Source organism: Bacillus rossius, chromosome 1, assembly GCF_032445375.1.
Source record: "Bacillus rossius redtenbacheri isolate Brsri chromosome 1, Brsri_v3, whole genome shotgun sequence".
Classification (NCBI taxonomy): domain Eukaryota; kingdom Metazoa; phylum Arthropoda; class Insecta; order Phasmatodea; family Bacillidae; genus Bacillus; species Bacillus rossius.
Window position 1 is genome coordinate 320,431,671 of NC_086330.1, and position 17,166 is coordinate 320,448,836.

Below are 17,166 nucleotides of genomic sequence, written 5' to 3' on the forward strand. Positions count from 1 at the left end.
AGGTATTTTTCTCGTACCCTTATTTCCTTTCCAATTTTGTTTTGCTAAGTATTTTTTTTTGTATTATTGATAAACACATCTCCTAAAGTAGTTACATTAAATACTACCCCTGATATAATTATATTATTATTCTATTTTAAGAGTTTTTACTATGGGGCATTAAATCCTTAAAACTCAACACGTCAACAGGATCTTAAAAGCATGCTCACTTTTAATCGAGCCTCTGTTACAACATATTTTTAATGCTAGCGTGAAAACTATTATGCCCCTACAAATGAAAAATTGCTAAGTTTATCCCAATCCACAAGAAACGGTAGTAAACTAATCATCACTAATTTGTATAGGCCTTGTAGCATTGCAGGACAGTGCCTTCCCCAATTTTTCTTTAAGTTTTTATGAATAATATGTTTTAACAGTAATACAGTATGTAAGTTGTTTATATAATTTTCAGGCATCATAACCTAACAGGTACATGTGATAAATAATTGAAACTTATAATGAATCTTTTCAAATAACTTTGATGATAATATTTTACCGTTTATAATTGTTTTCCATGTTAATATTTATGTTTGCTTATGTTTTATTAATGTACTCTCTCAATTAATTACCGTTTCTAATATTTGTGTATTGTTAAAGCCTATTTGCTTTATTATGAAACAGCCATGTAACTCTAAATTTACTGAATTCTACCTAAATAATTACGTTTTTATGTGTTTTAAAATGGTTTTTAAGCTTTAAATCTTTTGTTTATATGCGCAAATGCACTGTAACGTATTTTTCTTTGGTAATTTTGTCCGTGGGATGTTAAAAATATGTGACCCAGTTGCGTGGCAGTTAGTGAGAAAGAAAGGCGTGCGTCGACACAGTGATGCCGAGGCGATAAAACGATAATGATGCATCCGGTGTAAGACAGAGCAACTAGCGTGAGAAAATATTCTGGGAGTCCCCGATTTTGAGGTGTATTTGAAAAGAGACAGATCAAGGGAAGCCCCGGGTTATGTGTGTACAGAGTTTTTTCATGTATTGTAATTTGTTCTGTGATTGGCTGGTGTTGGAGGGAGTGTTTGATACTGTGTTGTGATTGGCCGAAAGTTACGTCATGGTGCAATCCTTGGTCTCTCCTGAGATCAGTGTGTCGTTTTGGTAGAGGTGGGTTGTTACAGCAATTTTCGGTATCTGTTCCATCCTGATACTGATACAGTAAAGTACTAGTTACAAGTATCTGATACTTCTGTATCAGATAGAGCAGTAGCGGTCCCAGGAAGCGACAAGGTATCAGCATTCTCGTTACAGGGTACACATCCTCCGTGCCGTCATCACCAGCGTAAAACGGTATCGGTGTCTCTGATACATTATTTAACACGCCCGGTAATTCTCTACCTCTGTTACTCTCATGCCCGCCTGATACAGCCAGTATCAATCAGTTCAACATTCACTGCAGTTCGTCCTGGCCGTGTATTAATTACCACCATGTACATTGTTGCGGGCTGTCATGCTTTGTAGTTAGTATCTTTATAGTGAAATAAGGAATGGATAAGTGCAGGAAAAAGACTTCATTTGTGTGGAATTTTTTTACGGAAAATAATGAGTTTGCTAATTGTAATTTGTGTAAACAAAAACTGAGTTATAAATCATCATCGACTAATCTGAAGAAACATTTGAAACGTACACATTGATATAGTATGCTCACTAATGTACGTATCTGTTTTTTTTTATTTTTAATTTTTGATAAAATCGTAATCTTTTAATGTATGAAAACACTAGTTACTAATTGTTTTCGGAAAAAAAGTCCATATGTTGATTACATCTGTTATTAGTGTCAACTGAGAATTTATTTGCATTTTCATAGCTGTTAGGTGCACAAATATAAATATTATATCTTGTATTAATGTACTTTTTAATATTAAAATTTCATTAGTTTTATTATTGAACGAGACTGTGCACGCACTGCGCACTGAGCGTACTTTGATGTGGGACAATAACCAAACGACTCTTAACAATTTCGCTTTGCGCCTCTCCTTCAACGCCTTCCCCTGCGCTTCCTCCCCTACATTATTTCCCTTCTTTATCCCTTATTCGTCGTTCCTGCTCCCTCCCCTTTCACAAGCTCCGCCCAAGTGACCGTCATCTGCGATCGAGTTCTGCGCACATTGGCCATGGTGTTGTTCCAGGCGAATTCTGAACTGATACTAAAGTACTTGATACTTTTCAAGTGTACTCGTTTGCCGTTCCTGATACAGGTGCGTATCAGTGCCAAAGTATCAAGTTGATACTTTTCGACCCACCTCTACGTTTTGGTTCTACAGTCATCTACTGAACAGCGACTGAGGTGGAAAGTTGAGTAGGTGGCTCAAAACTTAATTATGAAGATTTAAAGAGTAAATTTCGCGGCTGTGGTCCGGGCGTCACCGGTTTATAATCAACCTTATTTTTGTTTTTTTGGACATAATTAGAATTTAGTGACTACATCCGTCGGTAATCGCCCAAAACAGGACTAAGTAAAATTCGTCATTGTTTTCGAGGACATTGTCCTTCGGCATTGTACCGAAAGTTGAGTGCAACTGCGGGACTTAACTTCGAACTGTTTTAATATTCAATTTTTGGCCAGTTAGTGTGTGATCCAAATTAATGAAGCTTAGTCGTTGTGTTTAAGGAAAATACTGTTTCAACTTGTAAATGTCGCAAGATGGCGGCAAATGTCTCGTGAATTCGTAAGGTATAAATAAATAATCAGTGAAAAACATAACCTCACTTTTTCAGCATCCGAATATGCAAGTGTACCTTGTGAGTTATCCTTCGAAGACCAAAACGTAAAATATCTGAGCTAGTCCAGTGGTCTTTGGAGTGTAACAGCCTTACGAGAATTTTTAAAAAAAAAATTAAATGCAAGCAACTTAATTTCAATCTCAAAAATAGATTATCAGAAAGTCAAAATGGTTTTATAATTAGGATAGGTAATACCTTCAACCAATTTACTTTTATAAACCCAATATATACTGAAGTAACTAATAGGGCTCAAGTTGATGCTTTCTATTTAGACCTTCCTAAGGCATTTGATACTGTGAACCACATCATAAAACTTATAAAACTAACAAGTTTTTTTTTGTTTGATAAATATTCAAAATTGTTCTAGTTAGCTTAATTGTAGATTTTTTTTGTTTCTATAAACAACTAAATTTTTTCTACACGTGTTTATTGTTGTCGCAATGGAAGCGGAGCTCTGGTGTGGTTCCCCAGTCCGGGTAGGTGGCTTCTGGTATTTTCTGAATATATGCGAAGATAGCCCAGCTCTGAGTTTCTTTGTAAGAAGCTGATAATAGTCAATGGATTGTGGCATTTAAGAGCTGTGTGAAGAAAGAATGTTGCATCAAAAATTAATTGTGTCTGTTTGAGAACTAGCAAGTCTACAAAATAATGTATTTAAATAACCAATACAGATGTAAACAGTCACCCTTTACAGGTTGATTTCACTAGTTCATGTTTATTGTAAATTAATTATTATATTTAAATATGCATTTGTATTATAAGTTGTACCAGCAACCACACTAATAGGGATAGCTAAGGCAAGCCAGTATGTTTAGTCTTTGGAAATTGCAGCAGTTTAATAATTTCTTGTCTTCATTTATTATTCTTTGGATGCCTATTCCTTTTTCTGCAAGCTTTACATGAGTTATACACATGTTTAAATACAGTACATTTGATTTTTACTACCACTGCTTAGTATTCTTCCTCTTAGTTGCAAGCTCGCTGGTTGCTACAACAAGCCTGGGAAGTGGAAGGGAGACTTGAAAAGGAAAAAGATAGAATAGAGAGAATTCCACGACGTCATGGTGGATAGAAGACGTTTCCCTTGTGATGTGTCGCCAAAAACCTGGTGCCCGCAATGGAAACAAAAAGTTTGTGTCAACCACGATAGTTAAATACTACAGTGTTAGCAGAGTATTCAGATAGGAGAATTCTGAGTTCATCTACCTCAGAATACAGGGTATACGCCTTACCACGACATACGAGGCGTTTCGTGAGTGCTTCCAGCATCGCGACTTCTACATCTGATTGCTGTCATCTCGTGGTGAGAACTTTCCTTGTACCAAGTTTTCAGGACCATTTTGTATCGCCGATCCAGTCACTAAATCGTAGCCTACGGCAGTCGTAGTTCATTAGAACTCTCTTACAGCGTCCCTTTCTACAAGTTCCTGCGACCATCCACCGATCTACCCAGAAGTCTTGAGTGGCCGAAGAACATGATCCACCACAAAGAAAGCTAGTACCGGTAGTTTTAACCATTGAGAATTCAGTAATGACGGTGTAGTATCAAAACTTGGCCCGAGTTCATTTATATCTGACTATCTATATTTGGTAGGTTACTTCTAAGCTGGTACAACGTTAGGGTTTCTGAACATAAATTTTCTATTCAGACTTGTTCAGATCATAAGTATTCATTTGAAGTGTTGTTTCTACCTGTGTGCTGAAAATTAATCATCAATAATATATAGTAATTTTCTGATATTGATTTGGTACTTATTTGATATTATTAGTTTTGGTACTAACCATACACAAATACAGCCAACCACCATACTTTGCCAGCCAGTTAATACACTACACCATAATATCAAATTTGAGAAAACTTTAATCTTTAATTACTCAAATATAAGTAACTGTGACGTGTTAGCTATGTCAAACGATGTTGTAGTAGCTAGGTAGGCACACACACGCCTCACACAGAATCCAATTAAAAAGGCATTTTATTAATTTTATTTATTTCCCTTGGTTCCATGGAAATTTTGCCCCTGTATACAATCCTTTAACATAAAAACTTTAATGTTTTAGGTTATTGTCACAGTTTTTAGCAATTCAATTTTTTTTTTCTTTCAGTTCTACTAGCAGCTCCAAATAGCAGTAAATCCTCCAAGACTGGCAGTGTAACCTGTATAAGAAAAAACCTTGAATCGTTGAAAAGCACTATTTTTCCCGGATCTACAGTAGGTGTTCAGTCTAGGAGTAACTTGGAACAAATAAAGCTTAACCAGTACAGTGATTTTTCAGAGACAGTTGTTCAAGCTGGTCGCTCGAATGAAAAAAGTATAAACATACTCAGCCAGACCAATAAGATTAGTTCTTTAAATTTAACATCATCTACTGCAGTAGGTGTAGTTAATCAAACTAATATAAGGGCATTTTCATGTTACATGTGTAAAGCTAGTTTTTATCATATTAGCACATTGAAAAAACACATTTTGCACACGCATGATGTTAAGTGTTCTAGTAAAGACTGTAAGAAGAGGTGTGTACAAAACAAAGCTAGAAGAAAACATTTTTCACATACGACGTGTCTCAAGGAATATTCTTCTAAACCTGATCTAAGAGTATGCACGTCTACTCATACAACTGAGAAACCATTTTCATGTTGGATGTGTGTCAAAATGTTTTATACTAAGAGTAGTCTTAGAATACACATGCGTAAACATAAAGTTGAGAAATCATCATGTACAATACGCAGCAACATGTTACCTCATAAAGATCACACTAAAGTCAACCCATTTTCTTGTTCAGAATGCAATGCAAATTTTTCTCAGAACGATAGCTTAATTTCACATGTGCTTACACATACATGTAAGAAAAAAATTTCATGTTCAGTATGTAGTGCAAAGTTTTCTTCTAAATGTATTTTGAAATCGCACATGTGCATACACTCAGGTGAGAAACCATTTTCATGTTCAGAATGTAGTACAAAATTATCTCAGTGTAGTTTTTTAAATGTGCACATGCGCACACAAACAGGTGAGAGACCATTTGCATGTTCAGTATGCAGCAAAAACTTTTCTAATAAAAGTAACTTGATTAGACACATCCGCACACACACAGGTGAGAAACCATTTGCATGTTCAGTATGCAGCAAAAACTTTTCTGATAAAAGAAACTTGATTAGACACATTTGCACACACACAGGTGAGAGACCATTTTCATGTTCAGTATGTGGTGCAAAATTTTCTCGTAAAGATAAATTGTATTGCCATATGCTTACACATAGGTCTGCACATGAGTAACCATTTTCATTTTCAGTATGCATTGCAAATTTTCGTAGAAAGTTTCCTTGATTGTACACATGTGTCTCATATAGGTGATAAACTATTTTTGGGTTTAGTTCGAAGTGAAAAAAATTTTCAGTAAGACTTCTTACATTATCATTTTCTTCACGAAATTTTTGAACAACCTTTTTTGTGTTATTTTCTTATAAAGGGTCTTTGAATATAGACATTAATTCATGCAGTGCTGTTAAAACATTTAGGTATTGTTTTTATGTTTACTTTGAATATATTTTTTACTATATTTTTTTTTTTTTAATTCTATTTTATAGGAATTGTGTACCTAACGTAAGATATTTTGTTCTTTAATCTGTATGTTAAAAATTTTAATGTTTTAATTATGAACTCAACCAAACTAAAACAAATAATTTTTAAGTTGAGTATTTAGGTCGGTATTCCAAGACATTCGGGTAAGGTAGCGAATAAACACCAGTTGTTTGGATAAAACTGTAACGTAACTCGCAGACTGTATTCCAGAACGGGTCTAAACTCAATCCGTATTAGGTAACAAAAAAGCAACCTTTTTAATAAACTGTGTCCTGCACGGGGCTAGAAACTGATTTCAATACATTCATTCTAGTTATCGTTTGGCAACCATCGATACACTGGCTATGCCTAAAGTCCTAAAGAATGCAGCACTATTGCGCAAATTAAATGATGCCATTATAATTTTAATTTTCAAGTACTTTTAAAGTTGAAATTATTTGGTTTTATGACCATTAAAGTATACAAAATGTTGATAGTTTCGCTGTCATAAAATTTCATTTGGCCCACCAAAATGCTTCGAATTTCCACCCACCTGTGATCATTAAATTTATATCAGTTATTTGGCACCAGATGCGGTTCAGCCATCTGGACGAAATCAACAAAAATCTGAGCGCATGGGCGTGTTTTTGGGCAACAGTGTGGCAATGGATAGGACACCAAAATCTGTTGCCTAAAAATAAGGGACTGGTCGTGCCCTACCGTGCACTAGGAATATGGTTAGGGTACAGGTGAAGCATATTCAACACCTAAACCCTAACTTTTATGTCTTGGAATACCGGCCTTAGTGCAAAATTGTTTTTCTCAAAATTCTTGTACAGACTTCAGGTGAGAAGTGATAGTATTTTCTGTATGTTTTGCTGTTTTTCCCTCAATAAGTGTAAAACATATGTATGTTAATAATTACTATAAGATAATAATAATCAGAGGTAAGACATAATCTGTAGATAATTTTTTGTTCACTTTGAACTTAATTGATATTTTGTGAAATAATATTGAAACAGTAGTAATTTTATGGTTTGACCTTTATTTTTTTTTATCAATTATTTATTTTAAATTGCTGTATTTTATAGTGAGTGAATATGAAAATTCAGAATAATTAAGATTTATGTCTATAATTTAAAAATTAAAATATTAACTATCTATTAGAAGTTTTCAATAATAATTCATCTGATAACATCTAAAATATTTTGTATTATATTTTCATTAGTTTTATATATATTTCAAGGTTATTTTAAGTTATGTCCATTACTTGGCTACTGGTCTTCTATTAAGTATCTTTTCACTATGTAGTAAAATATAATAAAAATTTATTTTGGAGCTGTCACTAAGTTGTAGGCTGGTGTAATTATAAGCTTTTTAGTTTGAATTAAATTAATTTATAAATAAAAATATTTTAGAATATAAATATGTATTGAGCGGGTAATGACCACTCAGAATAGACAAAAATAATAAGCAAATAATTTTTATATGTATATAATTATTTAAAAATTTGTGAAAGGCTGAAATAATTAAAAAACATATGGTTATAAAGCTATGGGACAATTGCATAGCAGCAGTATTGCAAACAGACTGCAAAGACTATTATTTTAAATTTAATTCATATAGTTTGTCTATGCAATTTCATTTTATTTTCTCATTGTTTATGTTAACTGTTTTAATGTTACAATTTTGTTTATTTTATAGTTAAGTTACAAGTGTTTCTATCATGGCGGGCTATCTCTTATGGGAAAACCGCTTACAGTGTAATTAGTTCGAGGTACACCCACGTGTGTGCATTTGAGCGCTAGTAGTCTGTTTTGTTTGCGTTGACTGACATTTTTTCCCGCTTAAATGCTTATGAACTGTGCACAGTTTAGGTTAGCTTATTCCTGTTGATTGTGTAATTTATATTTAGTGTTTTTCTCGTACTTGTGTTATGTCAATATGTACTACACTAAAAACTGTTGTGTGCCGGGTTGTCAAAACAGGACTGAAACCCGTCACAGATTTCCCCGTGTTTGTGACGTGGAAAGATTTCAGCACTGGAAACGTTTGATTGCTTCGCTGAAATTAGCTCTCATTAGTAATGAGCATATTTACAAAGTACCTATAGGATATGCAATAGTCACTTCAGTGCAGATTGTTAATTCTGTACTAACCCTCCTATTGCCAGGTTCGTAATATCAAATTATGCCCTATTATTATCTGTTTTTGTTACTACAAATGTATTCGTTCATGTCGGCATGTTTTTTCAACCCCTTTCAGCAATTATTCGTATTATCAAAAATTGTTTCATGTAACAGTTTTAGATACAAATTATAAGATTTATAAACAATTCGAACGGTTTTGATAGTGTGCCTAATGAGGAAGTTATGAATTTATTTTTTCTTGAACCCCTGTTTTTTTCTCCCTTTGCAATACATTTGGTCGTATAAAAAAACTGTTTCAGACGAAAGTTGTACACAATAATTCAATGTTTAACAATAAATAAGATTGAATTTAAAATCTTACATAGTTCTGAACTTACGAATTTTTATTTATTTTAAAACCCAGTGTTTTAAACCCCTTTCTGCAATGTTTCAAATTATCAAAAATTGTTTTTGATAAAAGTTTCAGATAAAAATTATAAGAATAATCAAAAAATTGAATCGTTTTGACAGGTTGCCTAATGAGGGAGTTATGAATTTTTTGGTCCAGGAAACCCTGTTTTTCTACCCCTAGCAATCATGGTTGGTTGTATAAAAAAATTAGTTTGGACAAAAAAGAATTGTGTTTTCACAACAATTTATTATATGTTCTATCGGATGTGATATTCATCATATTATGGGAGTTATTGCAATTTTCTGTTTTTCGAAAACCTTCCCGGTAAATATGTAGTTAAACGGCATTTGTGAAAAAAAAAAATTTAAAAATCTGAAAATTATGTTATTATATGCTATTTAACTTCCTCTTTTCATTTAACCCGGCGGAGATAAGAAATTCCAAATACTTTAGGAGATATCGCCATTCTTTTTTTATTTTTTTCATACAAGACCTGTCCAATCATTCGACCGTCGCAATTTTTTATTTTGCCGAGTGTTTGTGAATGCCTAATTTATTCAAATGATCGATTAGGTTAGGTCAGTTACATTATAAATACTTTCAAACTAAGCGGACATTAAAAATAATGTGAATTTATTTTAATGGTGGTTTAGTTGTAAAGTATTTATAATGTAACTGACCTGACAACAAACCGGGACAAAGGATGAACAGTAAGAACTCGCATATTTTTTTTTACTAATTATTTGCGCAACAATATCCAAATAACAAATAGAACATTAAAATTCAGTACAATCACTGTTTCTTGATAGAATTTGTGCTTTTATGGCACAGTAGGTACATCATATCATTTATAGTGTAGGTACTAACTGTTTTACTATTCTGAAATGTCAATAAATGGTGAATAAAGTTTGCCAGTTATATATACATTCCAATAAATAAATTATATTGTATACCGTTGTCTAGTTGCTGCTTTATACATTTGGCAATATGTTTGCTCTATGCTGTTGCAAATGTACAATCTTAATGCTTTAGTAAAGTTATTACAATATTTTATTTCAACTAACAATTTACATGCACACATGTGGTGGTCAGTTCAAAATGCACTGTTAAGGCTTGAAATTCAACTCATAATGTTTTTTTTTGTTTTTTTGTTTTTTTTTTAAATTTTGCTTTCCTTCTAACAATTTATGTCAATGTTTATTAAATTTTGCAAACAGGACATTCATTTATGGTGTATACTCGGTAAATGGAATTTATTGTTTGTAAAATTTAATTAATCATTGGCTCTTACTGTTAAGCAAATTCATTGGTGGAGTTAGAATGCAAGTCTCAATAGTGCATTTTGAACTGCCCGCCACAGTAGTTTTTTTTGGTTTAGTTCGAGGTCCAGCCACCAGGAGCGCTGTAAGCACTGTCAATGTTTGCTCTATGGAAGATATCCATCTATCCCCTCCCTTATCTATGGTTTCTATTTTAAGATTGATAGGAACTATGACCCCAGGCCATAGTAAAATTTAATTAGAAAATCTGATTATTAAGAAAGTTTGGAAGAAGAGAGTCTAAAAAAAAAATTGGTTGTCTTTAAAGTCAGTTTACGGACGATAGTTTAACGTGACGTCATAACAAAACATTGTTGAAATGATTGATCCAGAAGAAAAGGAAATATCATATTCGGCCTGAGACTGAGCCGTAATAGGTTTAGACATTAAAAATATTATATTCTTTGAAGAAGAATTTTTTTTTAAATTTTTCTATCTTTTGTATGATAAAATCTACCTCTGCATACTTTTATGAATAAAATTGAATCAATTTTATTGAATTATCACTATTTTGTATTGATACAAAGAAGGAGTGAAATGAAATGTACAATTTAATTAATAAATTTACTTTTTTTTTGCATTTATTAATTCAAATATATTTATTACTTTTGAAGTGTCAGGTGCACCGTATTTATTTTTACAAGTACAAAAAAAATTTTCGCTTTGGCCGGGATTCGAAACGTCATCCTGTGGATTGGCAGTTAGCGATGCTCACCGCCCAGCCATGAGGCCATATTGGAAACTGTTGTTTCAGATGTTATAAATTGATAATATTCCATGCACGACATTTGTTTGAAAATCTTTTAACTAGCATATTCTCTGTTGGGCTCGAAATATTTACATGCCCGTGGGCTCACAACTATAATACGTTGTGTGATTAAGTTTATCAAATAATAACTCATGATAAATAATTACCAAGTCAAACTAAAGCGTGAATAGTATCATACCAGCAATAAATATTTAGTTACACAGCTAAAACAAAACTCATACAACACTGTTTAAATATACTGATTTACACTAGTGATTAAAATAATATGTACTTTGTAAGAACGCCATTTCCTTGCGAATATACTCCCGTGGCGCGGTGCACAACAATAACCTCGAACCAGTACGCCGCCAAGTGCCGGCCGAGTTCTCTGTACAGTTCGTAACATACCATAGAGATGCCACGCATGCGTAAACACATTCGTAGTGGGACAATTTTTCGTGCGTGCAGCCAGCGTTCATCGATTTATTACACGTCACGTCAAAATGGCCTGAGAGAAATGTGAAGTAAATTTCATTACCAGTATAATATTGAGCGTTGCAAGCTTATTAATTATGGCAATCATGGTATTTGATACTGAATTAAGGCCTCAAGATAAAATTAAATAATTGTTATAATATTTGTGATGAATATAACTATTACTACGAGCGAGATTAATGTGCCTAAAGCTAGGACTGAGGTGACCTGAATATCTTTAACCATTTCCGAATATTAGCTTGACCAAATATCTTGTGTGGTCACAGAAATTGACACTATTGAAATAGTCACAAATAACTTTGTTTCTCCCCATAACTTGTGTTAAAATATATTATATTGTTACGAACGTGACATTGGCCGGGACACGTGCAGGTGCAGAGCTGGCTGGTGACTGCCGCAATATGATATGTGCCGCGCGCGCCTGGAAGATAACAAGGATTGTAGCTTTCCCCCCTCCTTCCCTCCACTCTCCGCGCGGCGCCCTGCCTTTAAGACGTAACTGACACCGGACAGCTGGGAGTTGCGCGAGCCGCAGACACGTGTTTCGTGAGATTTCTGCCGTCGGGACGGCTCGCGATGACGCGACAGGCCCCGTCCGCTCTCGTGAGTTCTGGAATTTCGCTGGGTCCTATATATATGACCGCGGACGCCGATCGGAGTCAGTTGAGTTCGGAGTGTTCAGTCGGGAGTTCTCCCGCGGCGGAGTTTCCGGGCGATACTGCCGCGGGTGCGGCAGAGTCCCGAGCGAAGTTGCGAGCGAGGCGTCGATAGGATCCTGGCGAAGGCAAGTATCGGCGGCGGCGAAGTGTGGCAACGGAGTCCCGCGGCGGAGTTTCCGGGCGATACTGCCGCGGGTGCGGCAGAGTCCCGAGCGAAGTTGCGAGCGAGGCGTCGATAGGATCCTGGCGAAGGCAAGTATCGGCGGCGGCGAAGTGTGGCAACGGATTCCCGCGGCGGAGACCCACGAGGGGTGCTGCGGCGAGAGTTGCGCCAGAGGTGCGGCCCAGCGAGGTGTGTGGAACGAGTGACTGGGGAATAGACCTTTCTTTAAGTGTAATTAATTATTTGGCATTTTAGAAGATTTTTGTAAGTGACATAGTAGTGGCCATCAATAGAACTGTGTGTGAAATAAAATCTTTAATTAGGCTATCCTTTACGAACCCGCAGTAAATCGTAACAATATGATTATATAAATCTACCTAACTGAAGCTGAGGTACAGTCTATATATGAAAATATTACGAACCAAAATTAAGTTTTTTTATAATTTTCATAAACAATAATATTCAATAAGACTTTAACTTTTGTTAAAAGCCGGACCCAACATAACTTCATACTCATCAGTATGACAAAAAATACAAAGTAATATTTTTTTTTTGACTTTTCGTTTTTGATCTATAAATTTTTGAAAAATTAAAAAATGATAATTTGTAGGAACGTTTTGCCAAAGCCAGCCTCCAAAATCCATTAGTAAACCAAAATTGAACCCTTTTTCAGCTTTCTCATTGGGATGTGAATAATTTTCCATTAATTATATTCATTGTTATATAACAAATGAAGAGTATATAAATGAAGAAGAGATTATAAAACCAAGGTTAGAAAAAGCTTTGGCAGACCCTAGGACCCAGAACTTCCACATCTTAATTCCTCTAGTATTAAATAGTGTCAAAACCAAAATTTACTCATTTTTTGATGATTCAAAAACACAGAGTACAGATCAGCTCTGGTGATGAAAACATTCCATTTGAAGAAATTGTGGATTTTGTGGCTTGTGTTTACGATCAGTGGTGGTTGGCGCGTGTTGACTCAAAAGATGGTGCTGAAAAAGAAGTTTGTGTTAACTTTCTTCACCCAAAAGGACCATCGCCATCTCACATATCCTAGGAGAGCAGATACCTTAGCCCTGCCAATAAACTATATTTTGTGCAAATTACATCCAACCACAGCAACAGGTAGAACCTACCAAGTTCCAGCAGATGAGATGGCTGAAGTAGCACAAGTTTTGGTAAAGAAGAGAAGTCAACTTTACTAATTTGAAGTGCTAAAAGCAGAGAAAAAATAACTGTTCCTTGACTGTAAAGTAAGTTAAATTTTTTGTTTAAATGAAATGGGTAAAATGAAATGAAAATTTAATAAAATTGAGTGTTGTTTAAAATATTAATTTTTTATCTAGGTTAACAAGTTATGATTAATAGAATCTCCATACGCATTATTTATATTAAAAATCATTTCATTATGATACCATTGGAATACCATCATTAAACTTTGTACACAACTTACTAAAGTGGTTTGGTATAAATAGTACGTATTTTTGGAAAAAAAATAAAGTGATGTGGTACACTAAAGTTATATGTCAAATTAAAGCCATTGTCATTCTTAAGATAATGGTACACATATTAGAGCTTTCTAGGACAAACGGTTTTAGAGTTACATGCTTTTAAATATATTAAAATGTTCCTACAAACTAAATATTTTTACTTTTTAAAAAAATTTTAACTCAAAAACCAAAGGTGATATAAAATCATAAATATCCAAAGACATCATGTTTTACCATTTTTTGATTTGGTGTGGAATTATCCCCTCCCCTCCCTCCACGCCCAAAAAAAATTGGCAGTATGTCAAAATTAGGAAGAATTGCTATCAAAATTTTTTTTTATGTAAAGTCGGTATTTTTCACATTATCCTTATTTCCTTTCCAATTTTGTTTTGCTAAGTATTTTTTTTTAATTTTTATGTATTATCGATAAACACACCTAAAGTTACATTAAATACTACCCCTTATACAATTCCATTATTTTTCAATTTTAAGAGTTTTATATTATGTGGCATTAAATCCCTAAAACCCAACACGTCGACAAGATCTTAAAAGTATGCTCACATTTAATTGAGCCTCTGTTAAAACAGATATTGAATGCTAGCCAAAACTTTTATGCCCCTACAAATGAAATTTTTTTAAGTTAATCCCAATCCACACGAAACGGTAGTAAACTATAGTCCAGTGAAGTTAAACATGAAAACGGGGGCGTGCTTGCAAAAGGTCCGGTCGTTCTGAATTTTTTATATGTTGTTAGGACCTAAACCAAAATTAAAAAACCAGATTTGCAATTTCCAAAGTGCTGTGTGTGCGGCGGTGTACCCAAGAAACCATAACATTTTCGGACTTTTTTCAGTTTTTTTTTTCAATATCTCAGTGAAGGAAGGGTCTGACCGGTATAGTCATTCTACAAAGTTTTAAAGAAGACGTAATTTGCTACAATTTGAGTCCAGGGTGAGCTCTATACAGACATTGGTTCCTAAGCTACAGTTCTTCGAAAATAGGCCATTTTTTCCAAAAAGGTGAAATTGTTTCGAAAATGTCGCTTATTTTATGATATATCTTCTAAAATACGCATCCCACCTAATAGATTATACGGAACAAAGTTGTAGTATATTTAATTATCTTTCATTTGAGTCCAAGCTGGTACCTGTAGGCTCAGCAGTTCTCTCAAAAATGGCAGATAACCAAAAAAACCATAAGTGGTTTTTTGGGCGGAAATGAAAATAAACTGTTCTCACATTATTTCATTGTTTTATTTATCAAGCATTTAAAATTTATTTATTTTTGTTATTGTTAAAATGGTTTTATGAAAAAAGAAAAATTTAATATACCTATAGAAAATTACATCTTCATCAAACATTCTTTTATACACCTACATATTGAAATGCTTGTACAAACATTATGGTACCTACTATAAGGCTAAATTACATTTACACAAAAAATAAAACTAACATAAATCATGTAGGTATTGTGGTTTGGTTGCCAAATCACGCATTTCTTTTTATCTTAGATGGCCCGGGCTTGGGCTCGCACGAAAATGGTGTCTCGTTGGCTGTGATGAACGCTGTGAGAGGCGCCCAGTCTGTGTAATAGTAGAGAAATACATGGATCGCCAGGAGGAAGTTGTGTAGCTAAGGTTGGCAAGAAAGGACAGTGAAAAGATGGAAGCCAACAAGGAAGTGTGTGTTTCTATAATAGTATTTTATATCCAGTGTAATCGTAATAAAGAAGTAGTGAACAAAGAATATGAGGTCTCTGTTTATTTACTAGAAATAGGAAGTACAAGTGTAATCATAACATGGCGCAGTCGGAGAAGAGTCAACGTGTCACGAACGGCAAATAGACACCACGCGGTAACGATAAGGTATTGCAGAGCAGCGTGCCGAGCAACGCAGTCAACATCACCATGAATAATTTGAAACTGCCTAATCCATTGCAATTTACGGAAAATGCAGCGGAAAATTTTCGGAGGTTCAAGCAGCAGTATGAATTGTATATGCTAGCGTCGGGGTCCACGAAGCAAACGGCGGAGGTGCAAACGGCGATTTTACTGACAATAATTGGTGAAGAAGGTTTGGAGCTTTACAATACATTTGAACTGACCGAGGCAAAAAAAAAAAGACCCAGTCAAAGTCTTAAGTGCTTTTGAGAACTATTGTGTTCCGCGAACCAATGTCAGTGTGGAACGGCATGTATTTTTCAACAGGGACCAGAAGGAAGGGGAAAATATTGATATGTATGTAACAGACCTGAAGAAACTAAGCCGGAATTGTGAGTTTGGGGATATGAGGGACAGCCTGATAAAAGACCGAATTATTGGTGGTCTGCAAGACAGGGAAATTAAAACCAAACTGTTAAACACAGACGACTTAACCTTAAAGAAGTGTGTCCAGATATGCAAAAATGCAGAACTAACACAACTCCAGTTACAAACCGTATCCCGAGGGGAAAACGTGGCAAGTGTGTGCAAAATCAAACAAGCCAATATGTCTCAGCAAGCACAACCTTCAAGATCGGCGTATCAAAAACAATCCAGGTATTCGGGGCCTCCACAATCAAGATCAACAGAACTTTACAGAGATGGAGAGAAGAGCAGCAAGCAGATGCCACAGCGGTACGGAGGAAGAAATTGGAACCAGGTCGAGGGCAATTCTTTTAGCTGTTCGCGATGTGGTAAGAAGCATCCACCTATGAAGTGTCCAGCATATGGAAAGGTGTGCAAGGTATGTAACAGACTAGGGCATTTTGGAATAGTGTGCAGATCAAACGTCAATTCCGTACATCAAGTGAATCAGCAAAGCGGGACAGTTGGGGTAAACAAAATGAGTGATCAGGACAGGGAATTTAACGGACAACAGAAATGGGACGGGAGTCAAGTACATGAGCAAGTATTGTTATTAGGTCAAGTTTCATGTGTACAGAGTGAAAGTGCAAACAGTAAGGAGGAATGGGTTGAAAAAGTGTTAATTAGGAATAGGTATGTCAAATTTAAATTAGACACTGGAGCACAGGTAAACATAATCACAACTGAGGAGGCAAGGCACCTAAAAATAAAAATGGTGCCCCCAACAGTAAAATTGGAGAATTATAGTGGTCTACCAATACCTGTAGTAGGAAAGTGTTTCTGTTATTGTAGATTTAAAGGAGGTAAGGAAGGTGTGGTGGAGTTTCAAGTTGTAGAAGGTAACAAGAACGCTCCACCAGTGATCGGCCTACCCACTATAAAACAATATGATCTGGTGAGGAGAGTACTAACGGTAGGTACAGTTGAAAACAATGGGGCACAGAAATGTTCTAAACAGGGCATCATGGAAGGAGGTACAGGTAGCTCAGGGTTCATAGATAGTTTAGATAGCAATGCATTGCCTGACAGCGTTAGTTAAGTGTTACAGGAATATAAGGAATTGTTCGAAGGAATT

The 17,166-nt window shown here is 35.0% G+C and overlaps 1 protein-coding gene across 4 annotated transcripts in view; it reads left to right on the plus strand.

Annotated features, from left to right (window-relative positions):
* The window catches only part of LOC134527964 (gastrula zinc finger protein XlCGF57.1-like), a 192,284-nt gene that overhangs the window by 57,387 nt on the left and 117,731 nt on the right, over nucleotides 1-17,166 (plus strand). For 2 of the 4 annotated variants that reach the window (XM_063361069.1, XM_063361072.1), the window contains exon 5: nucleotides 4,873-4,979. The exons of 1 other annotated variant lie outside the window; for it this stretch is intronic. Coding sequence is in view for 1 of the 3 variants with exons in the window: in XM_063361070.1 (XP_063217140.1) it covers nucleotides 4,873-6,044 (1,172 nt within the window). In the remaining 2 variants the exon portion in view is untranslated. Of the gene's footprint in view, nucleotides 1-4,872; nucleotides 9,924-17,166 lie in introns of those variants that run through there. One more of the 4 variants, XM_063361070.1, reaches the window with a different exon arrangement.